The following is a 21,859-nucleotide window of genomic DNA, read 5'->3' on the forward strand; positions in this document are numbered from 1 at the left end:
GCTCTACTGTCCATGAAAAATGATGAAATACGTTTTTGAAATAAAATCCGAATTGTAACATTGTCAAAAAATCAAAGATACATGCGAAGACACTTTTGAAAAAAATTAAGAAGAGTGCCAACAAACTGGTTTTGTTGTTGAGAGTTTGTTGGCACTATCAACTTCAATGACATGACCTCTACTTCCTGCTTGGTTGTTCCCCATTCCAGACTGACGAGGCCATCACAAAGACGAAACTGCAGTCTCTGGATGGGATAACTGGGTTTTCGGTATATTGCATATAGTTCTGACTCAGTTCTGGCTTAGGGGCGGTAACTTACTGCTTAATACGAAAGAAAGTTGCTGACAATTAGTTTAAAAAAATCTGATACTAATTTAAGGAAAATATATCCTGGAGTACTTAAATTGTAAAAAAGCTTTTTTTTTCTAACAACAATAATAAAGCATAACTGATTAAGTTTATGCGAAGTAATTTGGTTTGCATGAAAGTCTTGTGCTATGAAGGAAATATATTGTATTACACTGCCGTTGAAAAGTATATGGCAGAAATGAATTTCTTAGATATTTGAAGAAACGCTTTTTGGATTTCATACTAACAATAGTGAAATGTTAGAATTAGACGTTTGTTTTTTTGCTCTATTTTCAGTAGAAACTAAACAAGCAAGTTTGTACAATAAAGCTTAATTGCTGTCCGCCTCATAGAAGTTAAGCTACGCCCTTGAGCAAGTCCATTTCTTTCAAGGGAGAGCAATCAGTAAGAAGAGGAATTGTTAAGCGTAGGGTTGAGCTACCATTATGCTTTTGGACCTCTTCAGCCGTTTTTTCTCTCCCCTATTTCAACAAATGGAATCGTTTAATTGGCCGGCCAGCAAAGGCGGACAGTAAAATAGATGCAAATAAATAAATAAATAAATAAAAGTGAAAAATTTGCTTATACTGCCCTTAACCTTCCCACGGCAGTACAGTTGGTTTGATTTACAAGCAACTCTCAAAACAACTTCAATCTTAACGTCATAAATACTATGGACCTTCTGATTGCGTCAGAATCAAAGTCGACTGCACGATGACTTCAAAAACATTAGTTGCTTTTCTTTAATACGATGACTGAAGTCCAGAAGAATCAACCTTTGGTGTTTAAAAGACTTCTACACCAGTACAAAAGAAATTAGAGACTGCAAGAATAATAGCCAGATTTACGACGGCACAGTGCTAATCCTGGCTTCTATGCATACATTATATCATTCTCCTTAAAAAAAGGAAACAATGAATGAAATCTATTAACTTAATAAGAGCATTGATTCAAAAGTAATAATTACTTCTATGACTTCCTGAAAAAGATTGTTACATTATAAGAACTTAAACATAAAGTATTTAATGATGGATAATAACGGAAGTGTATAAGATAGATGAAGCAGTGAATATCTATTGTAGTACGAAAGAAATGTACGGATTTAAACAAAAAATAATGTTCTAAAGACTTTTATGAATAATTTTTCTATTGTACTTTTGGTAGTGTACTCAAATAGATGAATATTAAAGTAAAGTAAGAAATAACAACGTCAAAAAGCACAAATTGCAGACTACTGCATAGTTGCAGTAATCTGCAATTTGTGCTTTTCGACGTTGTTATTTCTTACTTTACTTTTCAGCACAAAGGTATTTATTTATCTTAGATGAATATTATTTTAGAAAACTTAACTTATCAAAAAAGAAAAATTGAAATTTTTGAGTACTTTATTTTCCAAAAAAAAAAAAAAAATCGATATAATGTTTAAACTAGCAATAAAATAAATGGTTTACATATGCATTAACTTAATAAAATTTGCAACTTAAACATAAAACATAAAACTACAATTTAAAGTGAAAAGACGCGTGAAGCGCTTTGGTTTTTATGTACTTTGGAAGCAAACATTCAATACAAAAAATACATAAATCAGTACAACAAACAAAAGATTTTTGGCTATTCATGCTTTTCACGCTCATTTTCTTCTCCTGCAAAATTTAGAGTTTCATTCCCGATTACTTAATTATGCAAATATATTTATGTGGCATAGTTTAGCAGTTAAAACTATAAAAAATTGAGACAGGCAGGCAATGTAGAAAAATTTAAATAAGTCAAAATAATGGAGCTACAAAGAGGAAAAAGTCGTAGATAAATTGTCTAGATCACATGCTACTACTAGGAAAGAGTGCAACATACATAAGCTAACATGATGCGATAGGAGAGCAGCAGAAACGAAAGTTTTGCTAAAGAAACAAAAATTTGAATTTGATTAAAATTTGCATTGTGGAAAGATATATAAACATTAGCTATGTATTTTAAAACAATTACTTTTATGAGGATAAAAATATGCTTGCGTAAAAAATAAAATGATGGAAATTTTTAGCATATATATTAGTCTTTACATATATATAAAATATCATACTAGGATTTGAAAGGTAGCTTAAAGAAAAAGGTAAAGTAGCAGGAGAGGAAGTTTAACCAGTCAAAACGTCCCATAGCGTTTCGCCCCTGGTATATACAGTTGGCTCTCTGTTTAACGACGCTCTATTTAACGACTTTCTCTATTTAACGACGTCTTTTCACGGTCCCAGATGGTCCACTACAATGTTAAAAGCATTCTATTTAAGGTCGCTATCTACTTAAGGTCAATTTTTTCTGGTCCCTTGAAAGTCGTTAAACAGAGAGTCAACTGTATAACGTGTCCCCTTTTAACGTGCAGGATCTAAAATTTTACAACCGTTCGTCTTAAATGCATACTTTCATTTGCAAAAATGGTTAACATAAGATGTAGAGTTAAGGTACTGAAAATCTGAAAAATAATTTAGTGAAAAAATACAAAATCTAACTTTTGATATGATGCCTATATCCCTCTATTCATGGTTAGGTAAATCACAATAATCAGGAAACAAAAAATTTGACATCAGTCCGACCAATATTCACCGAGATATGAAACCCAGAGTTTTTCGGTTTCAACCACCTTACACTCGTGGTTTTCAGGGGCCATATAGCGACTTCATAAATTTGAATGTTCTCCCTCAAATTGTAGGAGCTTTTGTAATGTGTTTTTGCGTATTACGGTGTAACTTTTTTTTTCATTAGCAATGAAAAGTTCAAATATATACTGTTTTTTTCTTCAATAACACTTCATTCGGTATTTTTTTTTTTTTTGTTAAAGCCATATGTTCTCATTTCATTTTCAGTACGGTCCCTTAGAATTTTGTAGCTTAATATCTAGATGAATATGGGTCGTACTAATATACATTTTTTTTTGTGGTCTGCTTGTTTTTTGATGCTTATGATTTCCTTAACTATGAACATAAAGACTGTGTTCATATTTAATTACGCCAATAAGCAATTAGACCGATTACCAATTAACCGGGAAGGCGATGTTAGGAGAAAAATTCGAGAAAACAGTACAGTAGTAAAATTAAGCTCTATGGGACTAATAATGTTCAATGCTATGCATGACTGATTGTGCCAAATAAAGTAAAACAAATTTTAACTGTTGAGTTACTTACCCATATTAAGCGGAATTATTTTGAAATGGAAATATATATATTTCGCTTTTATCGTTTAAAATACTAAATAAAACCTTTGTACTATTAATTTGTCTAAAAACAAGATTACCCAGAATCATTTCAATGCTCTTTAAAGTAGTAAGCCTGATGAACAGTTGTATTGTTTTGAGATTTAAAATAAATTTGGCAAAAATGATTTGCCAGTATTTGGCATGTTTTCTTGAATGTTTATTACTCTATGTAGGGATTAAGCCTTTTTCTTTAAAAGTTAGCAAAACAATGTGTCCATAGCACACTGGATTGGAATTTGCTTCAAGGAATACTAAATGCTGTATTTAGGCTAAGTGAAAAAAATATTGTTTTACTATTATTTGCAAAGTATTCACAATCGTTTGAAATAAATGAAAAAAATAAATCATTGTTTACGAAGTTGAGGTATAACGGCTGTAAGTTTTATATTAACAGATTATGAGCTAGTGACGGAATTGATAGGCTTAATATCAAGTTAAGCAGTTTCTCTAAATTAGTTTCAACTGGTCTTGTGGTTCAAAAAAAAAAAAAAAAAAAAGTTTAAATGTACGTAATAGACTTACAATTTCAGGACAAATTAATGCAGTACTTATAGACAACTTCTATGTACAGATAAAATCAATGGACAGCAACAGCATCTCGTAAATTTTCCAAATTTTTATGCTAACTTATTAAAAAAGATCTCCTGAATCCGAAAATCTAGTTCTTTTTCCGCACAAAAAATTCATTAATTCCTTATTAAGCATTGTAATTGACCCAAAAGCGCCACGAGAAGAAACGACCCCTGACTGGCCTGACGTCATTTGTGTCTAAGTACACCACGCTCCTTGGCTCTCGCAATACGTTTTTCTATGGGAGTTTAACGCTGATGCTCCTCTAAATTTCTTTATTTGTTATGTACATTTAATACTTTGAATACATTTTCGATTTACAAAGATGATTGTGCAATGGAACAAGGACTCTAAAAATCTGACATCAATAATTTGCAGGAAATAAAACATTAAAAACCAGCATTTTTTTTTAGCTGAAATCAGAGATGTATGTGGAAGTTCAGAGGTGTGATTTTTTGGTTTACTTTTTAAGTTCGCGCTCAATAACTCGGGATAATTACTATAAATGAGAAAATAGAGGAGGGGGGTGTAGAGTTATTAAGTTCGTGGTTTGACTGCCATCAATGGATCGAGTACAGCACAAAGTTAAATTTGAAAATTTATGGCATTTATTAACTGCACAATCCTTTTCAATATCGCTCTTAACTCAGAAAATTTTTGTAAGCAAATTAAAAAAAACGAAACACGTTATTTTAATGCCAAAAACATGCATGCAAAACAAAAAATAATTTATAGAAAAAGTTCATTAGAATATTTGAGATGCTGTTTGATGCAAAATGTGATATTTCAATCAGTTCTAGCTCAGTTTCTTTTTCAAACATTCAACTTCTTCTTCTTTTTCAAAAAAAAAAAAAAAAAGGTACAGATTGTGGACAAAGGATATAAAAACAAAAATAAGTACAATACTGTTTCATTTTTTAAATGTTTTTGTAAAAATACGCATTATGATAAATAATAAATATTTTGGTGTTCTTACACAGTCTATATTTCCAAGCTTACAGAAAATAAAAAAAAAATCCGATTCTAATTTACCCTAAGAACATTTGTTGGCCATACCAATTTCAAAATAATACTAATAGTAATAATTTTAAAGAAAAAGTAAAGTTGTACGAAAATATAACTTTAAGCTTGAGTAATTTTTAGGTATAGTTTTTTAAAACAATTATTGCACATTTTTTCGGTTCTTAAAATCACGCAAAAAAAAAAAAAAAAAAAAGACACAAATTAATATTTATAAAAATGTAAGAAAAGGTTCTAAAAAAGTTATTGTTGAAGTTGTGAGAACTTTGAAAAATAAGTAACCTTAATGGAACATAGGACACATGAACTATAAAAATAATTTTTCATATAAAGCAATGTTTAAGCGAAATTAAGCATGGAAAAGTCTTTCTTTTTTGTTTGTTTGTTACTAAAAGAGCGATAGCTCTTTCTTATTTTTGAGCATAAAAAAAAAAGTTGGTGAATCACTTTTCATAACTCTTGAAATAACTTCTATATTCGATTTATGAAATAAATTGAATTTATGCCCGCATTGATATGCTTTCAAAGCAAGATCAATTCCTTCACTATAATGATTCAAGGAAATATTTAGGATTCAAGGATAGATTAAGATCAATTCTTTGATTCATGTTTCATGCTTATGTGATGCCTTCTGTTCATCTAAAACAAAGGTCTCAAGTGACCATTGATCACCTGCAGGTGTTCGATCTCTCAAAATTCCTGGAAAATGTCATTCCCCTTTAATCTATACATTCTTCGCTTCCCTAGAGTAAATTGGGAGAATTCTCGGAAATTTGGACAATAGCGCAAGCAAGCGCAGGGAAAGAATATAACAGTTCCTGCTGAATATACAGTAGATTTTTTTTTTTGGAAGTGAAGATTGGATTGGAAACTGATAACATTCAACCATGTAATAATCACAAAAAACCATATTTTCGACAGATAAATGAATACAAAAAATACCTAAATAAATACCCGAACTAAACACAGAAATACCTTAAGTTCCTTACATAGAGCACACGGACATCAAAGAAAGACGTTAAGCAATGAGAAGAGAGGCACATCCCACGTCACTTCTCGGAGAGTCACGTGACTCAACGTTTCAGCGGAAAAGGAAACTAATCTATTTTTAGTTGTAAATAACTTTTAAATTATCGCTCTGAGATGAGACAAAAAATGTTTTCTGTCGTTTTTAGGTCATTCTGAGTGTATTAAAATCAAAAACAAAAAATACTGTTATTGTCCTTGCGAAGACTTTTGCAGCATATGAGGTAAGTGCATAATACATTTATGTTCTGTAAATTAGTAATGAAGGTTGTTTCTCAAAAATAATCGAAATTATGCGAGCATTTTCTAGTAGGTTAATTAAAAATTCGTAAGATTCAAAGTTTTCTGATTAAAGGACGTTTAACATACAAAATAAAAAATGTGCCTTTCGTTGTTTAATGTGTAGATAAATTAAGGAAATGTTACTCATCTTATTCCTTGATTTCTTTATCAAAGTAAATGCAGTAAAATTAGCTTTTTTGCGATTTCCACGTGCATAAGTTTTTATCTTCTGTTAAAAACCTTATATGATATTTAATAATTTAAATGTCGGTAATAACTGAAGTATTTTGATTGACAACTCGTCAATTTTTAAACCTTTCTTAATCAAGAGTCCCTCAGGCTGTAGCTTATTGCTCAAATAAAATAAAAAAAAAAAAAGACCGTGAAACAAGAGGCCTATGTAAAGAAACTCGAATTTGGTGCAAAGGATATGGAGTAGGACTTAATCTTGAACTTTGTTTTCTAATTTATTTTACAAAACTTGGTTTTTTACTCAAAAATTGCGCAAAGAACGCATATTATAACTAGTACATATCGCTTATGAGCGACAAAGTGGAACAGCTCAAAACCTAAGGAAACGTAATAAATATTGATTCAAAATATAAAATTTGGTGCCCACTCTTACCACAATCGTGGTACAAAATTTGTTTACTTAACTCGTGCGTATAAACGACATAATCAGTAGTTGCACATCATTGAAATTTCACAATTTGTAAATAAATCCTTTCAATTTTAGCTACAAAATATTAGTTTAGGCTGCTAGTAAACCAATCAGCAAACAGAACTTCATAATATTTTGCGTATATTGTAGTATTTGAGAATAAATCAGTTAAAATTAGCTCCACTTAACACCATAATTTTCGCCAATGGCGTTTTGTTTTTGAGATGTCTCAGTATTCTCTTGTGTGATTTATACTTATTTTTACTACCATTTCTCTAAAAAAATATCTTATTTTGAAGGAGCTTAGTTAAAATAAATTGAGTAATCAAATGCTCTACTAAACACCTTGATTTTTGACAATGGTATTTTTTCGAGATGTTTCAGTATTGTTGTTGTTGTAGTTGTCTTGTTCCTCTAGGCTATTCCTGGTCTAGCCTAGCGGCTAGATTAGGTCCACAAGTCCAAAAATCTTCAAAAAGTCAAACACCAGAAGAGGACTAGAATAAATGGCCGCGCTGTTCAACAGATGTTCTGGAGAGACCTGTTGTAAGTTGCATGTGGGACACATCAAATATAATTTTTGCCCTTTATCAAAATAAAGGCTCTTGATATGACCACATGCAAGTCTACTAATAGAAGACTGGGTAGCTCTATCCACCTTGATGTTAAAAGCACCACCCGGACCCTTCCTAGTATACCATGAGGGAGTCAGAGGAGTCTTCCACAGATGCTGATTTGAGTTTTTTGTTTTGGAGCAGATCTCTGTGAAGGTCAAAGTACTACTTGTCACTGGCAATTCAGAGGCGCCTTCTTTGGCCTGTATCTGCAATTTCATTGCCATACATATCAATGTGAGATGGGATCCATTGAAAGAATATCTCGTGCCTTTGGGTAAGCTCTTTAAGAGAAGAAAGGATTGAGACAGAGGTCTTATCACCAACTCCTGACTAGTTACTTAAGTGGTGGATGGCACTGCGGCTATCTGATAAGAGCTATATGTCTGCAGAAGAAGTTACAGGAATGATGGCTTTAAGAGCCACATCAACAGCAATTAGCTCCGATCTGAATACAGAGCAGAAATCAGGATTCCTAATCCTAATTTTATTTGTAAAATCAAGAGCCTTTATCAAGACGTCGCTCACAAGAATTTTGTTCATTTCTGCTGCCATCTGTATAAATTTGAATATCAGATGCTGGAATTTCATTGATCACCTCAAGAGCGAGTTGGCATAGATATTCAGGCAAGTCTTTGTTTTCATTAACCTGCATTCCAAGTTCAGGTCTAAAGTGGATTCTAGGTAATCCCTCCAGGGGATTAATGATTGACCTCAAGGAGTGCCCTGCAACATCCTGGTTCAACAGGTTCATCGAGTGAATACGCGAGAAAGGGCTATCTCTCTTTAGTCTCTGCCTATTTGTCCAGTTTCAAAATATGCAGCCGTGCGGTGTGAATCACCATAACTGTAAAGCTTGTGGAAGTATTTTTCAAGTATCATGCTTCTTCTCAGTCTTAGAGGCTAAATATCGCTTTCGAATAAAACTTGCTCCGTGGGACAGCAATGTCTCATACCAGTGATAATTCGAGCAGCGCTCGACTGAACTCGTTCAAGTTTATCCAGTTTAGTAGGAGATGCGCTGAAATAAACTTGAGTACCATATTCCAAAATAGGTCTGATTAAGGATGTGTAGGTTAATTTGAGAGTGTTAGAATCTGCACCCTAGTCCCTACCGGTAATATATTTCAATAGGTCCAATCTCTTCCTGCCTTTATTTACCAGTGTGTCAATATATTTGTTGCTCAGGATCCCTGGATCAAGAGTGTTACTCAGATACTTAGGGTGTTTTTCGTAAGGTCGGGATTTTCCCTCCATTGTAATTTTGGGTTGATAGTTGTATAGCCGCCTGTTTGTTGTGAAGAAGCTGGAGACTGACTTTGATACATTAAAACTCAACTTGTGATCTTCAGCATAAATCAGTACCTCAGAGAGTGTATTGTTAATAGTAGACTCAATAAGACCAGTATCAGAGTTGGCATGCCAGAGGACAATATCGTCAGCGAATAGGCCAACCTCACATCCACTAGTAATGATTTTCTCGATACCTGCAATGTATAGAGAAAAAGAAGAGGGCTCAGAACAGAACCCTGTGGGACACCTTGATTTAGTTTAAATGTTTTAGATAAAGTGTCCTTAAATCGCACTCTTATCTGCCTATCTTTCATAAAATCAAAGATCCAAGAGAGGGCCCTGTCCTTTATGCCAAAGGTGTTAAAAAGCTTTATGATTAGTTTATTTCTCCAAACTCTATCAAAGGCCCTAGACAAGTCAAGAAAAACAGCAATAGTATGGTGTGATGATTTTAGATTCTGGGAGTCCCGAACTCTGTCCAAAGAATAAAATTTGATCCACCGTGAAGTGTCCTTTTCTAAAGCAGTATTGATCAGATGGGAACAAGTTGTTTGAGTTAAGATAGTAAGTGATCCTCTCCAGGATAATTTTCTCCATAATCTTGCAGGAAAAGTTAGTTAGAGCAATACGCCTGTAGCTCTCAGGAGCGCGGGCACTCTTTCTTGGTTTTCTTATAGGAATAATTAGAGCTTTTTTCCAATCACGTGGAAGTCTTCAGGACAAGTTTAAAATCTCTAATAGATGCTACTTGTGCCAAGTCTTAAAATCATTTGTCCATGGATATTATCAGGCCCGGGAGACTTGGATGGATCGAGGTTGTTTAAGGCAAGATTTAGTTCTTGCATTGTAAAACTGTCACAAAAAATAGGGATCCCCTGCTCTGAACTGCTGCAACCATGTACCATTTTCCTCACCATGACTTCTGTGTCTTTATCTACCTCCGTGTAGTTTAGTTTACTTATCTTCTGATAGTAACGACCCAATACATTGGCTGAAGTTTTGTTGTGCGAGGGTATCTTACCATTCTCATCAAGAATAATATTACTCTCATCTTGTTGCGGTTTAATTGTGCTCAAGGATTTCATAAGTTTCCAAAGTTTGGTATTTGGGGTATCAGCATCAATTGAATTTCACATTTCTTTCCATTTTTTTCTCTTGAGAAGAACGAAAGTTCTTTTTAATTCAGCATTTATCTTATTAAGGCTTGATCTAAGAGGGGGGGGGGGGTGTTTAAAGTTTTCATTTCTCGACGTATATCAGCTCTTTTCTTCAATAGGAGTGAATGAAAGGAAAAGTGTTTACAGCTTCTGAAGGAACAAGGCCTGGAGCACCCGAAGACAGAAGACTGATTCGGCTCCTTCGCCTGCAAACCTTAGCTGAGCATAATGTAGTGGCCTACACGTCTTTCAGTATTGTCTCTAGTGTGAGACATACGTATTTTTAAAACAATTTCTCTGAAAAGTATTCATATTTTGGAGAAACTTAGTTCAAACAATTGAGTAGTCAGAGGATTTAGAGAAATTTCCCCCTTTTCTCTACCCCAGACTGTAAGAATGATTTGTTTTCAATAAATATGTATTCATTGTTTTGATAAATGTTGGGTTAGCGAAAAATGTTATCATATCTGCATCAGTCAAAATGAACTGAAAATTGAATTTTAGTTCATGCTCTAAATGACAGAAGAAAGTAAGCATGCAGAAATTCGTAATTTATTTTGAAGTCCAACTTTAGATTATTTCATGTTTTGAAATCGTAAAACTATTTCCTCAAAAGAAAGTACCCCTGAGCGTTTTGCGCGGCTATTTTATGAATTGTTGGGACTAATTCTGTGCTTCAGAGCCAGACTGACGTAAGTCCAAAATTGAGCCATGTGAACGCAATTCTTAAAAAAACTTTTCAATTTTTTACCAGGGTTGAAAGAGCGCACGTTCCATTCTTTGCTTGCTGCAGAAAAAAGTTTTTCTAATCTCCTATAAAAATATCATAATGTGACTTAGGTCCTTCTGGCTCTGAGGTACAAAATTAAAGACTTTTTCTTATTTGGTAATTGTTATTTTGAAAACAGCCTCAAGCAGGAAGGGATATGTTATGGAACGATAGCTGATGATTTCTATATTCAACGTAAAAAAAAGGTAAGTGTTTGTTATTGTTTAAAATCTTTTGATATAAAAATGTCTGCTGGACTATAACTTTGGATGCTGTCAATCATATTTTACTAATTAAGATTTAAAACATCCATCAAGAATCCTAGGTTTGTAAAATATGTTGCATTAAAAATTTTTTTTTTAAATATGTTGAACAAGTATCGGATAAATTTTGCTCCGAAAAGAGAACGTTGTAACTTGTGTAAATACCGTATGGTTTTAGATTTAACTGCTGATCTTCTGAGCAAAACGATATTCAAATGTAGATCCTTACTAAAATTATCCAACTGAAAGGCTTCGAATGTTTGGACGTGCTGACGAATGATTTATAATATTTGAAAGCCATTGTAAATAGTATGTAGCTGTTTAAAGAGGTCTTGTGAATTATTTCAAAATACTTAATTCGTAGTTTTGTGAATTATTCATGATGTTTGAAGCGTTGAAGCGAATATTTAACAATATTTTCAGTTAGTTTATGAACTAATAATAATTTTCGAAAGATTCTGTTAAAATATATTAATTATACTTACAGTCAGAATGTGAATTTTTGAAAGAATGAAATGTTTTTGTGACTTATTCATAGCAACTGCCGTGTACTTGAGAATTATTCATGATGATTGAATTATTTTTTAATTATTACATTTGTTGAAAGCTGAATGTATATACTGCGTTAAGATCCAAGAAGAAAAAAAAAGGTAGAAAAATCGTCTTCGAAGTGTCAAATATGTAATACAAATTCTTTAGCAGAGTTCTGAATTCCATTTTTGTATTTTTATGTCTATTATTTTTCATTTGACTATAGCAACCAAATTAAAATATTAATTATTATACTTTTTGTACAAAATATAACAAAGTTTTAAAGGGTTTAAGTAGAAAAATTGCACATGAATACGATTGGCAGAATATCTCTGATCAAGAATGCTTTAAACTTTAACGCAATCCTTCTTAACCTTCTAAGATGCATTATGAGACATATGTACCCCACTGAATTCAAATTTATCTACGAATTCTCTGATAGAAAAAAAATTATAAACTATATTCTTTTTATATTATTGAGAAATCATAATCTTAATGTTAGCAATGTAAAAAAAAAAGTTATTGTTTAAAAAATATACTGCAACTTAAAAAAAAACAAAACATTACAATCTTCAACTGTCTATTTCAAAGCTAATGGATCTCAAATGGTTGAAATGGTCTCGAAATTACTTTATATGAAACTAACTACCAATATTGTATCATCATTAACTTGAAGTCAGCAACTTAACTCCCATTTTGATACACAGTGCAACTTTGAAACTTTTTCATGTTTTCAAAAAATATGGAAATTTGAGAATTTTCCTTAGTTAAAATTTATCTATAAATTATCGAATGCAAATAATTTATAAATGATATTTTTTCCATGTTATTAAGAAATCAAAATATTAATGTTGGCAAGGTAAAAAAAAAAAAGCTTTAACTTTTTTTTTTTTTAAAAAACATTACTATCTTCAATTGTCTACTGCGAAGCTCAGAAAGAAAGTTAAATCTCAAAATTACCAATTTTCAAATATCTCAAATGGTAAATAAGATTTCGAAATTTCTTTATGTGAAACTATCAACTAATCTTGTATCGTTATCAACTTGAAGTCAGCAACTTAACTCATATTTTGATACACAATGCAACTTTTAAATTGTTTTCGTTTTCAAAAAATACGGAAATATATGAGCTATAACAGCTGCATTAACTCAGAACTACGGTGGTAAATTCTGAAATTTAACCTAAAAATAGCTGATCCAAACATTACAGGAATTACTAAACGATAATCACAAACAAATAACTTGATGCCGGAAAATGCTGTTAAGTTCATTATTAACTTAACATCATTTTCCGGCATTTAAAATTAAAACATTTTTGTACTTGTTAAAACATTTCTAGAATACCAATTAAAAATATTTATTTAGAAAATGTAATATTGTAGTTCTAAAGTATTATTTTTCAAGTTAAATAGTACTACATTTCATTGAAATTTATCTAATTTTAATGAAATATTTATGTAAAAAATAAAACATCAATGTCCAATAATGAAGTACTTAATTTAAAACTCATTTGATAGATACATTAAGAAAATAAGAGATTTCAAATGTTGACAGGCCGTTTCTAAAGTATAAGGTATAAAATACACAAATATTTTAATATGACTGCTGAGCAACGAGAATTGTCCTCGAAATCAAAATGCCAGCCTGTCTCATTCTTTACGTATTATGTACAGCTTTAGTGAGACCACACAACTTAGTAATTTTTCAAACTACAGGACTTTTAAGTTTTAACACGGACCCAAACAAAAAAAGGCGCATTTTTGAATTCAATATTGGAACAAGTTCTATTTGAAGGTTTAAAATTATTCTAAAATGTTAAGAAAGGTGTTGAAACTGATTGAAAATTAAGAGAGTAAATAAAATGAAATATCATATTTGTTTCTAAAAAAAAAAAAAAAAAAAAACTATTAAGCAAATTTATCAATTAACCCGTAACAGCTTTTTTTTAAAAGGAATTTTCGATTTTGTTAAAATTTGCTATTTTAGAATAAAATACCAATTAAAAAAATTGTTAGTTAGAAACTAATCAGTTATAATATATATATATATATATATATATATATATATATATATATATATATATATATATGTATTCATATCTTCTAATCATAACCGTCTCTTGCTGATCAAAGAGTTGTTTTTGTTTGACTGTCGCGTAAGGGCGGGTGGGGGGGGGGGGGGTATCGGAGTAATCGAAGTGTGAGTATCTTTTTCATCACGCAATTGCTCTCTTGACTTCTGAAAACTTGTTTTTATTTTGTTTTATCAGATACTAAACCAGGCATGTACCTTAATATACTAACGTATATGACTAAATCAATTACATATTAATTTTTTAATTGAAGGGAAATGGGTGGTGAGAGAAAAAATCTCACGCTTGAGTTCTCAGGTTACTAATTTTTATGCGATTTCTGAAAGATAATGGTATAATGCATTTTGAAACGGCAAGTATAGAAAAGCTTATTTGTTGAATTTACTTGCAATATTTAAACTTCCAGAAAATCTTTCAAAGGAAAATGTCAACTATGAGTAAAGTATAAGTATGTTCAAGTTTACTCTTAAAGTATGTGTAACGTATTTTAAAGGCATTTGAATGCCGTCAATATCAATCGTATTGAGAACATCAAGCAGTAGGTTTTGCATTCCACGCTGTGATGAGTCAATATATAAATGAGAGGTTAATTGTTTATATCTGGATTATTGTAAGTTCGTATATTTCTGAAGTGGCTTACATTCATTTGAGATCAGTTTAAATCTCACAAAAGATCTTAAAAATATTTTCTTAACGTACTGTAAAGTACGGTAGCCAAGGATAGGAAATAACACAAAATAAGAGAATCCTTCAAAACTTTCCACCCTTTTTTTTTCCTACAAGGAAACAGTTAAACATAAAGAACGAAAAAAAAAAAAAAAACCTCGATTTGTATTTTACAGTATGTTTTTTTCTATCCAATGCAGGCAGACATTTTCTCGAATTTTAAAGCAAATTTTCATAGGATGTAAAAGTATTTTACAAGTTTAATGTAATGCATGTTAATCGAATGGCCTTAACAACACAAGGCAAAAAACATTACATAAAAAACTTCCACTGTTGAAAAATTTTGAAGTACCGAACTTTCTTTAAATATAATAGATAATAATACAGCGTTTAATATGCATGAATTTACAGAAAACTTCAAATTTGTGCACATTAATGTTGTTTTATTATATTTTAGTTTTCAGCACAAAGGTATTTAATTGTTTTCCCTAAAAAAATATGTATTTATGTAAGTTAAAAGCCAGAGTTGACGCAAGCATGTGTACGAAGTTAATACATAGTACAATAATATTTTATTGCTTATATAATAAATATGAAATTAAAAAATAAACATTTATTAGTTAAATTGTTAAAAAATTAAAAAAAATATATATATATTTGCTTTCTGTTAAACTGCATCCTTCCAAATATACTACTAAACCATAAAATCGCAGCTACATTGTTTTCAAATGCAGTTTTCCAAGTTTAAATATGTTTTAAAGTTGATATTGCTGCAATAAATCTCAGAGTTATGTGGTCTCACCGTAAAGTTTCTGCTTTATTATCTAAAAATCGTTACCACACTTTCAGTAACAATCAACTGAAGTAATAATTTTTAAGCAATGCAGGAGAATAGCATTGGCCTTACCTGAGACAACATAGCCAAAAAACCTTTGTTTTCAGCAGCTTCAACTGATAAAATTTCTTGCTAGAAAAGTAAAAAGAAAGAAACATGAAAATGAGTATTTTATATCTGTTTAGTTTTTACGAATCTACGAATCATTGTAAAATATGTTTGACAATCAAGCTTAGTGAGTGGATAGCAATGCTTGATTTTGGTTAACATGAAGGATAAGTGGAAAGTTTTCATAGAAAGTGTTTTTAGAGGTGTTGGGGGGGGGGGGGAGATGATCACTTTATTTATAAAATAATAACTTTAAAAACCTGGTTATAGAATTTGGGTGTTTTGAATTTAGTAAAAATATAACTGTTAATTCTGCTATTTTTCTAGCCTCTAAAGTTGCCATACTTGTTTTTTTGAATTCTGTCTTTAACAGAAGCATAACAAATTTATAACCAATCAAATATATGAACTTAAGCTGCTCATTTCAGTTTCAATTTACGGAGAGTTATATATAGCTGATTATTAAGTTAATAATTTATTGTAGGGAGAGTAGGAAAGTTCAACTTCGTAAATGTTTTGTTCCATTTTTCTTTTGATCCAAACATGACTGTTACCATGTCTTATTTTTCCTGTTTTCTTTTTAGTTTTTTTTTTGATAATTTGCGATGTTTTATAACAAAAGTTTTTTTTTGTATGAATATTACAAAGGTTTTTTCCACATTGTTTGTAGTTTTAAAGATATTTTTTACACTTTTTTGGCTTTAATTCATTAACCATTTTAAAAATTAATAATGATGTGACATGATTTCGTACTGCTTTAAGAATCATTAAACGTTAAAATTATTTTTTTCTCAAAATGATGGCTTCGTATAAAAATGACTTCAACTTTCTAGGTTATGTATGGTACTTGTTGTAGTTATTATTATTTGACATTTTCAGTGAGGTATCTAAATGAAGAAAGTACTTATCAATATTGCGAGAGTGAAATATCAAGGAGAGGGGAAAGTTCAAAACATGTACGTTTAATAATTAAATAACTGAAATGAAAGCACTTTTGAACTGTGTTTTAAAGTAGATATGTTTCAGGAAACCTTCAGTAAACAGTAAATATATAAATTATTTGAAGTGATTTTATGAAAAACAGAATTAAACAAAAATTTGCAGCAGTTTTCACTACAGTTAAAGCGATTGTATAAAACTATAATATGTTTACTTCAGACATAAAAATAATATATCTTATTCAGACGATAAAAGCTGTATATCATTAATATCGAATGGTAAATTAAACAAGAGTATGCATGAAAAGGTGTAAAAATGACATTCTACACTTAGAATGGAGTTGTTCAGCATAAAGGGTGTCGATTTCATTTTTATTAGTTTTAGTTTTTTGTAATTTGCACACAGCTATGTTTTCCATGAAATGATGAATTTTTGTTAAATCAAGGTTTTGTTTAAAGTTAAGTGATATCGATGAAGTATTTCTTTAAATACTAGAATTAAAAATTATGTATTTTTTACTGGGTTAATTAATTTAACTTTTACTAGTTACTTTATTTTTTAAAAGTTTTTTTCAAAAATAAATCACGAAAACAATATTCAATTTGAGTTTCAATACTTGTTGATTATCCACTAAAATAAAGTAGTAAAAGTTTGTAAATATTTTAAACCTAACTATGAAAATTAAGTAGTTTTTGCAAGTGCTATAAAAAGAGAAGCCTGAGTAGGGAAAGCTTACGTTTAGTTTATTTCATGTTATAAGAGTAACATTTAAATTCGTGCATTGTGATGACTATTAGGAAAAAATATTGACATTTCAAACTAGGATTAGTTTAATTCTTCGACTGCTAGCTGCTCTAATTAGAAGGGATTCGAGGCAGTAGAAATCGATTAGGAATGAATACTTTTTCGTGCAATATGGGATCTTGTCGGCGTTCTGTATAATTTACACCGATGTTTTGCCACAGGCCACACCGGTGGTTTTCGTTGGAGACATATATGCGCTTATAGGCCACGTCGATGGTTTCCGCTAGATATACATATGAGGCAATGAGAAGCAAAGGGGTGGACATTTTCAAGTTTTGAGCAAAACGTGTATAAAGATTACGTCTTAGGTAGGCTTTCATTGATTTTTTTTTCCTAAATCATGCTGCAGCACCTACCAGGGCTACTAGTACTATCTCTTGCCCCAAGATAGAGGAGGGATTCCCGTACTATTTGTACTGGTTATCTCCAAATTTTGAATTTTGCCACTAGCATCTCTTTGCTTCTCCCTACCTCATATATGCCCATATGTCGCACCAATAGTCTATACTGGACGCACATAATGCTCTCAACGGTCACACTGATAGTTTCTACAGGACGCAAGTAATGCACCCATATCAATTAAGGGTGAAAAGGTCAACCTTAAAAGCTTTTTAATAAAACAGTTTAAAATGCATTTAAGGTTTAAATAAATTAATTTCTTCTTGATACTTTATTAAAAAAAAGTGTACTACATGAAACGTATCAAGTATTGTTTAGTTCGTAAGCTTTGTCATTAAATGTTTTTAAATTTTAATTAACATGAAATCAGACTATTTACAAAGCTGGTTTTTGGTTTTGCAGTCTAAATAGCTTTCATTTAAATTGTAGTAGAGCAATCCATTTTTGGAGGTTATGAAAGTGACATCTTTAATAAAACGTTATTGAACAAATTTGCAGTTTTAAAATTGAAATTTTGTGAATTTGAAACAAAATAAACGACTTTACCTTTCTTTTAGCATTGCCGTTGAAACTTAATACAATTATTTCAAGAACCCAAAATTAAGTCACAAATAACTCACCTCATCAGACACGGAGGTGGAATCTGAGTTGTTTGATTGTAAATCTAAGCACACGCATTCTTACCTCTTAAATGACGTCCCATTTATTAACTAAGCTTATTATAAGGGAATGTCAATGGTTTGCATGCTTTTCTGTACGAACATCATCATCGTGAATATCGTACGACAGCTAAATAGCTGTAATTTTCTATTTCAGTTACATTTATTGTACTGAAATGTTTTGACGTCTATCGGAATGTGATATAACGTATAAAAGTTCAGTAGCCGAGATCAAGTACATAAAATCGAGTGAAAAGGAATAAAAGTTGCGCAATAATTAGCATAGAATTTAAAAACATCGTGTGGAACGGGTTAAAGTTTAAATTAAGAACATAGGGACACTGAGTATTGCTTTCACAGTGGTAACTTGCTAACCAAAGAGTTAGTTGGGCAATAGCATTGAAGAAAGGACAAAGTATAAAATTTCTTGACCTTTTAGCTTTTGATCATTGCAGATGTTTTCTGTCATGAGGCCCCTTCTTAAAGGTACGATTACGCTGATCTTGCGGTAGATCAGGAGCAATAGTATCATGTATAGCTTATTTGGGAAAATGTCGCTGGGTCTTTTCCAAGGCATGATAGTAGTTATTATTGAAGTGATAACTTCTTATGCGAGGGTAAACCGATTTGTGACATAACGCGCGTAACGGCGCAACTCTCGTCTGGCATTCCTTTCGTTCGCACATACGACAGAAGCGCGCATGGTCGGGGAAATTTTGTTTCTTTACTCTTTGGGTCAGCTTTAAGCGTTAAGTGATAGTAGAAAAAGTAATGAAACTAACAGAAGATGGATGATCGTCGCAACATAACACAATCTCCTAACGAAAGGTGAGTTTAATAATACAATATGATATCAAAAACTTTGCAAACAATATATATTCAAAACCGCATTTAATCTTTAAATTTATTTTCAAAACAAAAACATTTTTGCAATTACTTATACTAAAAATCTCTCGCTTCATTTAGGGTTTTGAACTGTGATGAGGTGTACATATTTTAAACGAACTTCATCCCCGCAGACTCCGCAACGCGGGGGTTGGGAACGGTCGAGAAAACAAAAATAATAAATAAACTTATAATTTATTCATCACAGAGTAAAATCTAAAATGTTTCGTAAGTTTGAGTGTTTTTCTGATAAACGAAATATTTAGAAACGATGCGTCATTTAATCTATTGCTCTTGTGCCGACATCAAAACTTATGTTTAAAAGTAGACTGAATGGTGATCAAAGAATAAAATTATTTTTCATTTAGAGCAATTTTGAAGTCGGTTCTATTTTTTTTTTAATTTTTAAATAAAAATCTAAATAATGATAATAATTTAGTCCTATGAAAGTTATCACTTCTGCCGAGCGTCCCAAGACGCACATTTTTTTTTATTTAATAAAAGTCATCTTTATGTCGTGAAAACGTTATTCATATCTTCAATTTATATAAGAAAAAGTTTTCCTTAAATCTTGTTGATGGTGTAATTTATAGGCAAGAAAAAAATAATATATTACTGACGATTCTTGAAACATTGTTTTTCATAACTACTTCAAATTGTCATGAAGAAGCTATGAAAATAAATTCTACTCGTTTTCTAAGCCAACCAATATTAACAAAAGTTTCGTTTTCATTTTGTAAATAATTCCAGCAGGACCAATAGAAAAAAGTTTATTATATTTATTAAGTTTCAGTATGTACAATATTTCTTTCATATAACCATAATAATAATATATTTCATGAACCAAACTGGTATAAATAGGGTATAGTATAAAATTAAAGCTCACCTTCAGTTTTAGGCTTTGCTTTATAAAGTATTTAATAAACGGCTTTATAAGATAAGTAATTACTTACCAAAGTAGTTCATAATACGTAAAGTATTTACTTTACGTGAGATATTAGTAGAGCTATCTAGCAGATAATCTGACGGCAAACGAGCAAAAATTAAATAAATAAATAAATAAATAAAAAAGGCATGTACATACCTTGATATAGATGTTAATATACGTTTATATATAACAATTAATAAGCTTATTAAGTTACGAATCGCTCCACACAATACTTTAATGAAATTTATATCAGCATAAGTTTTGAACCAGTTAATAAAATTACTTTATCTGCTTAACTAGTGAAACTGCAATGACTTACAGAAGGAAGTATTTTAACCCTTTGCTTACTTATGTGGGAAAAAGTTGAAAACTTAATCATGGTTTTAAAAATCATTTCGCGTTTTCGTAAACTAAAAAAAAATGAACTCCGCGAGTAACACTGCTTAGGATCAGATTTACAGAGAGCATTAGGATGGATCGTAGGAATACAAACAGAAGACCTGACGTCTCGTAATCTCTAGTACAAAAGCTACGAAAATGGAGACTATGCTTTTTAAAGAGCTAGTAACATCAGATTTGCTTTTGACATCGAGCACTGTCTACGCCAAATTCCATAAACAACTTGCTATAAATGATGTGAGTACATTTATCTACGGTAGGTAATGCAATAACTAATGAAAATGATAATTGCTAAAATACTGAATGAGCAGCTGATCTCAAATGTACACATAGGACTGCATATTAAATAACAGTTTGAATTCAAATGAATGTGTGAATGAAATAGTCTAAATCTTCATTAACGTTGATTCATATTTTGAACAGCATCATGTTTAAATTACTCACTGGTCATAACAAAAAAGGCAGCCTACTCATGATATTATTTCAGGATTTTCAAGAATTAGGAATAATGCAAGTAGGTACATTAATTGTGGATAAGAGTGGAGCTTAAAAACGAATCTCCGAATTTTAGATTTTTATAGCAAAAGCTCTTTTATTTATAATAAAAGCGTATTTAATATCATACTTTTAAAAGCAAACAATAACTGTTAAGAGTTCCTACTAAATCCCTTGATTTCTTAAGGTGAGGAGTGGTGAAACTTGAGTTAAAGGAACCATAAGTGTTCTTTGAGTAAGATATAAAATAAAAAATGTTATTCAGTAATGGAATTTAATAGTTTCCTTTGAACCCAAAGTAAAACTTTGGTTTTTTTTTTGGGGGGGGGGGGGGAACTTTGGCAAATTTCTACTGCAACATCTTTTTCCCTCTGCCAATGCTAATCGAATGTTGTTTTTCAAGCTATTTGTTTCACTCGAGTACAAGTCTCTGATATTACGGTACGCTGAGTAATACTTCTCCGCTTATTGATTCATTTAATTCTTTTTTATAACATGTTAGTGAAAAAGAGAAAGTGTCTGGAAATCAGTATAAATCTAGAAGTTAGTAAAAACATCCGGGGTCGATAATCCGAATCATTTACCTTGTAACTGTTTTGCTAACTGAAAAAGACGAAATGTAACATTACCTATAGATTTTGTTTAACTTAAAATCTCCCAACTGGAATCGGAAACCTTTTGTTTTTAAATTCGTCAATTTTTTGTTGATCTAGGTAAAAAATATACGGTGGGGGGGGGGGGGGGAGTCTGATATTTCAATCTAACGGTTTGTGATAAACAAATACTATCATTACACATTTGAAGAAACTCACTAATAGTAGTAAAACTATAACCCCACGTTGAATAAAATGTGTCAAATTTTTGGGTACAG

At 31.2% G+C, this 21,859-nt stretch overlaps 1 protein-coding gene across 1 annotated transcript in view; it reads right to left on the minus strand.

The window, feature by feature from the left end:
• The window catches only part of LOC129218762 (cytotoxic granule associated RNA binding protein TIA1-like), a 146,920-nt gene that overhangs the window by 47,552 nt on the left and 77,509 nt on the right, over positions 1-21,859 (minus strand). Inside the window, exon 7 of the mRNA XM_054853086.1 lies at positions 15,445-15,504. Within this exon, the coding sequence (XP_054709061.1) occupies positions 15,445-15,504 (60 nt within the window). The remainder of the gene's footprint in view (positions 1-15,444; positions 15,505-21,859) is intronic.

This window comes from Uloborus diversus, chromosome 3 (assembly GCF_026930045.1).
Source record: "Uloborus diversus isolate 005 chromosome 3, Udiv.v.3.1, whole genome shotgun sequence".
Taxonomy (NCBI): Eukaryota; Metazoa; Arthropoda; class Arachnida; order Araneae; family Uloboridae; genus Uloborus; species Uloborus diversus.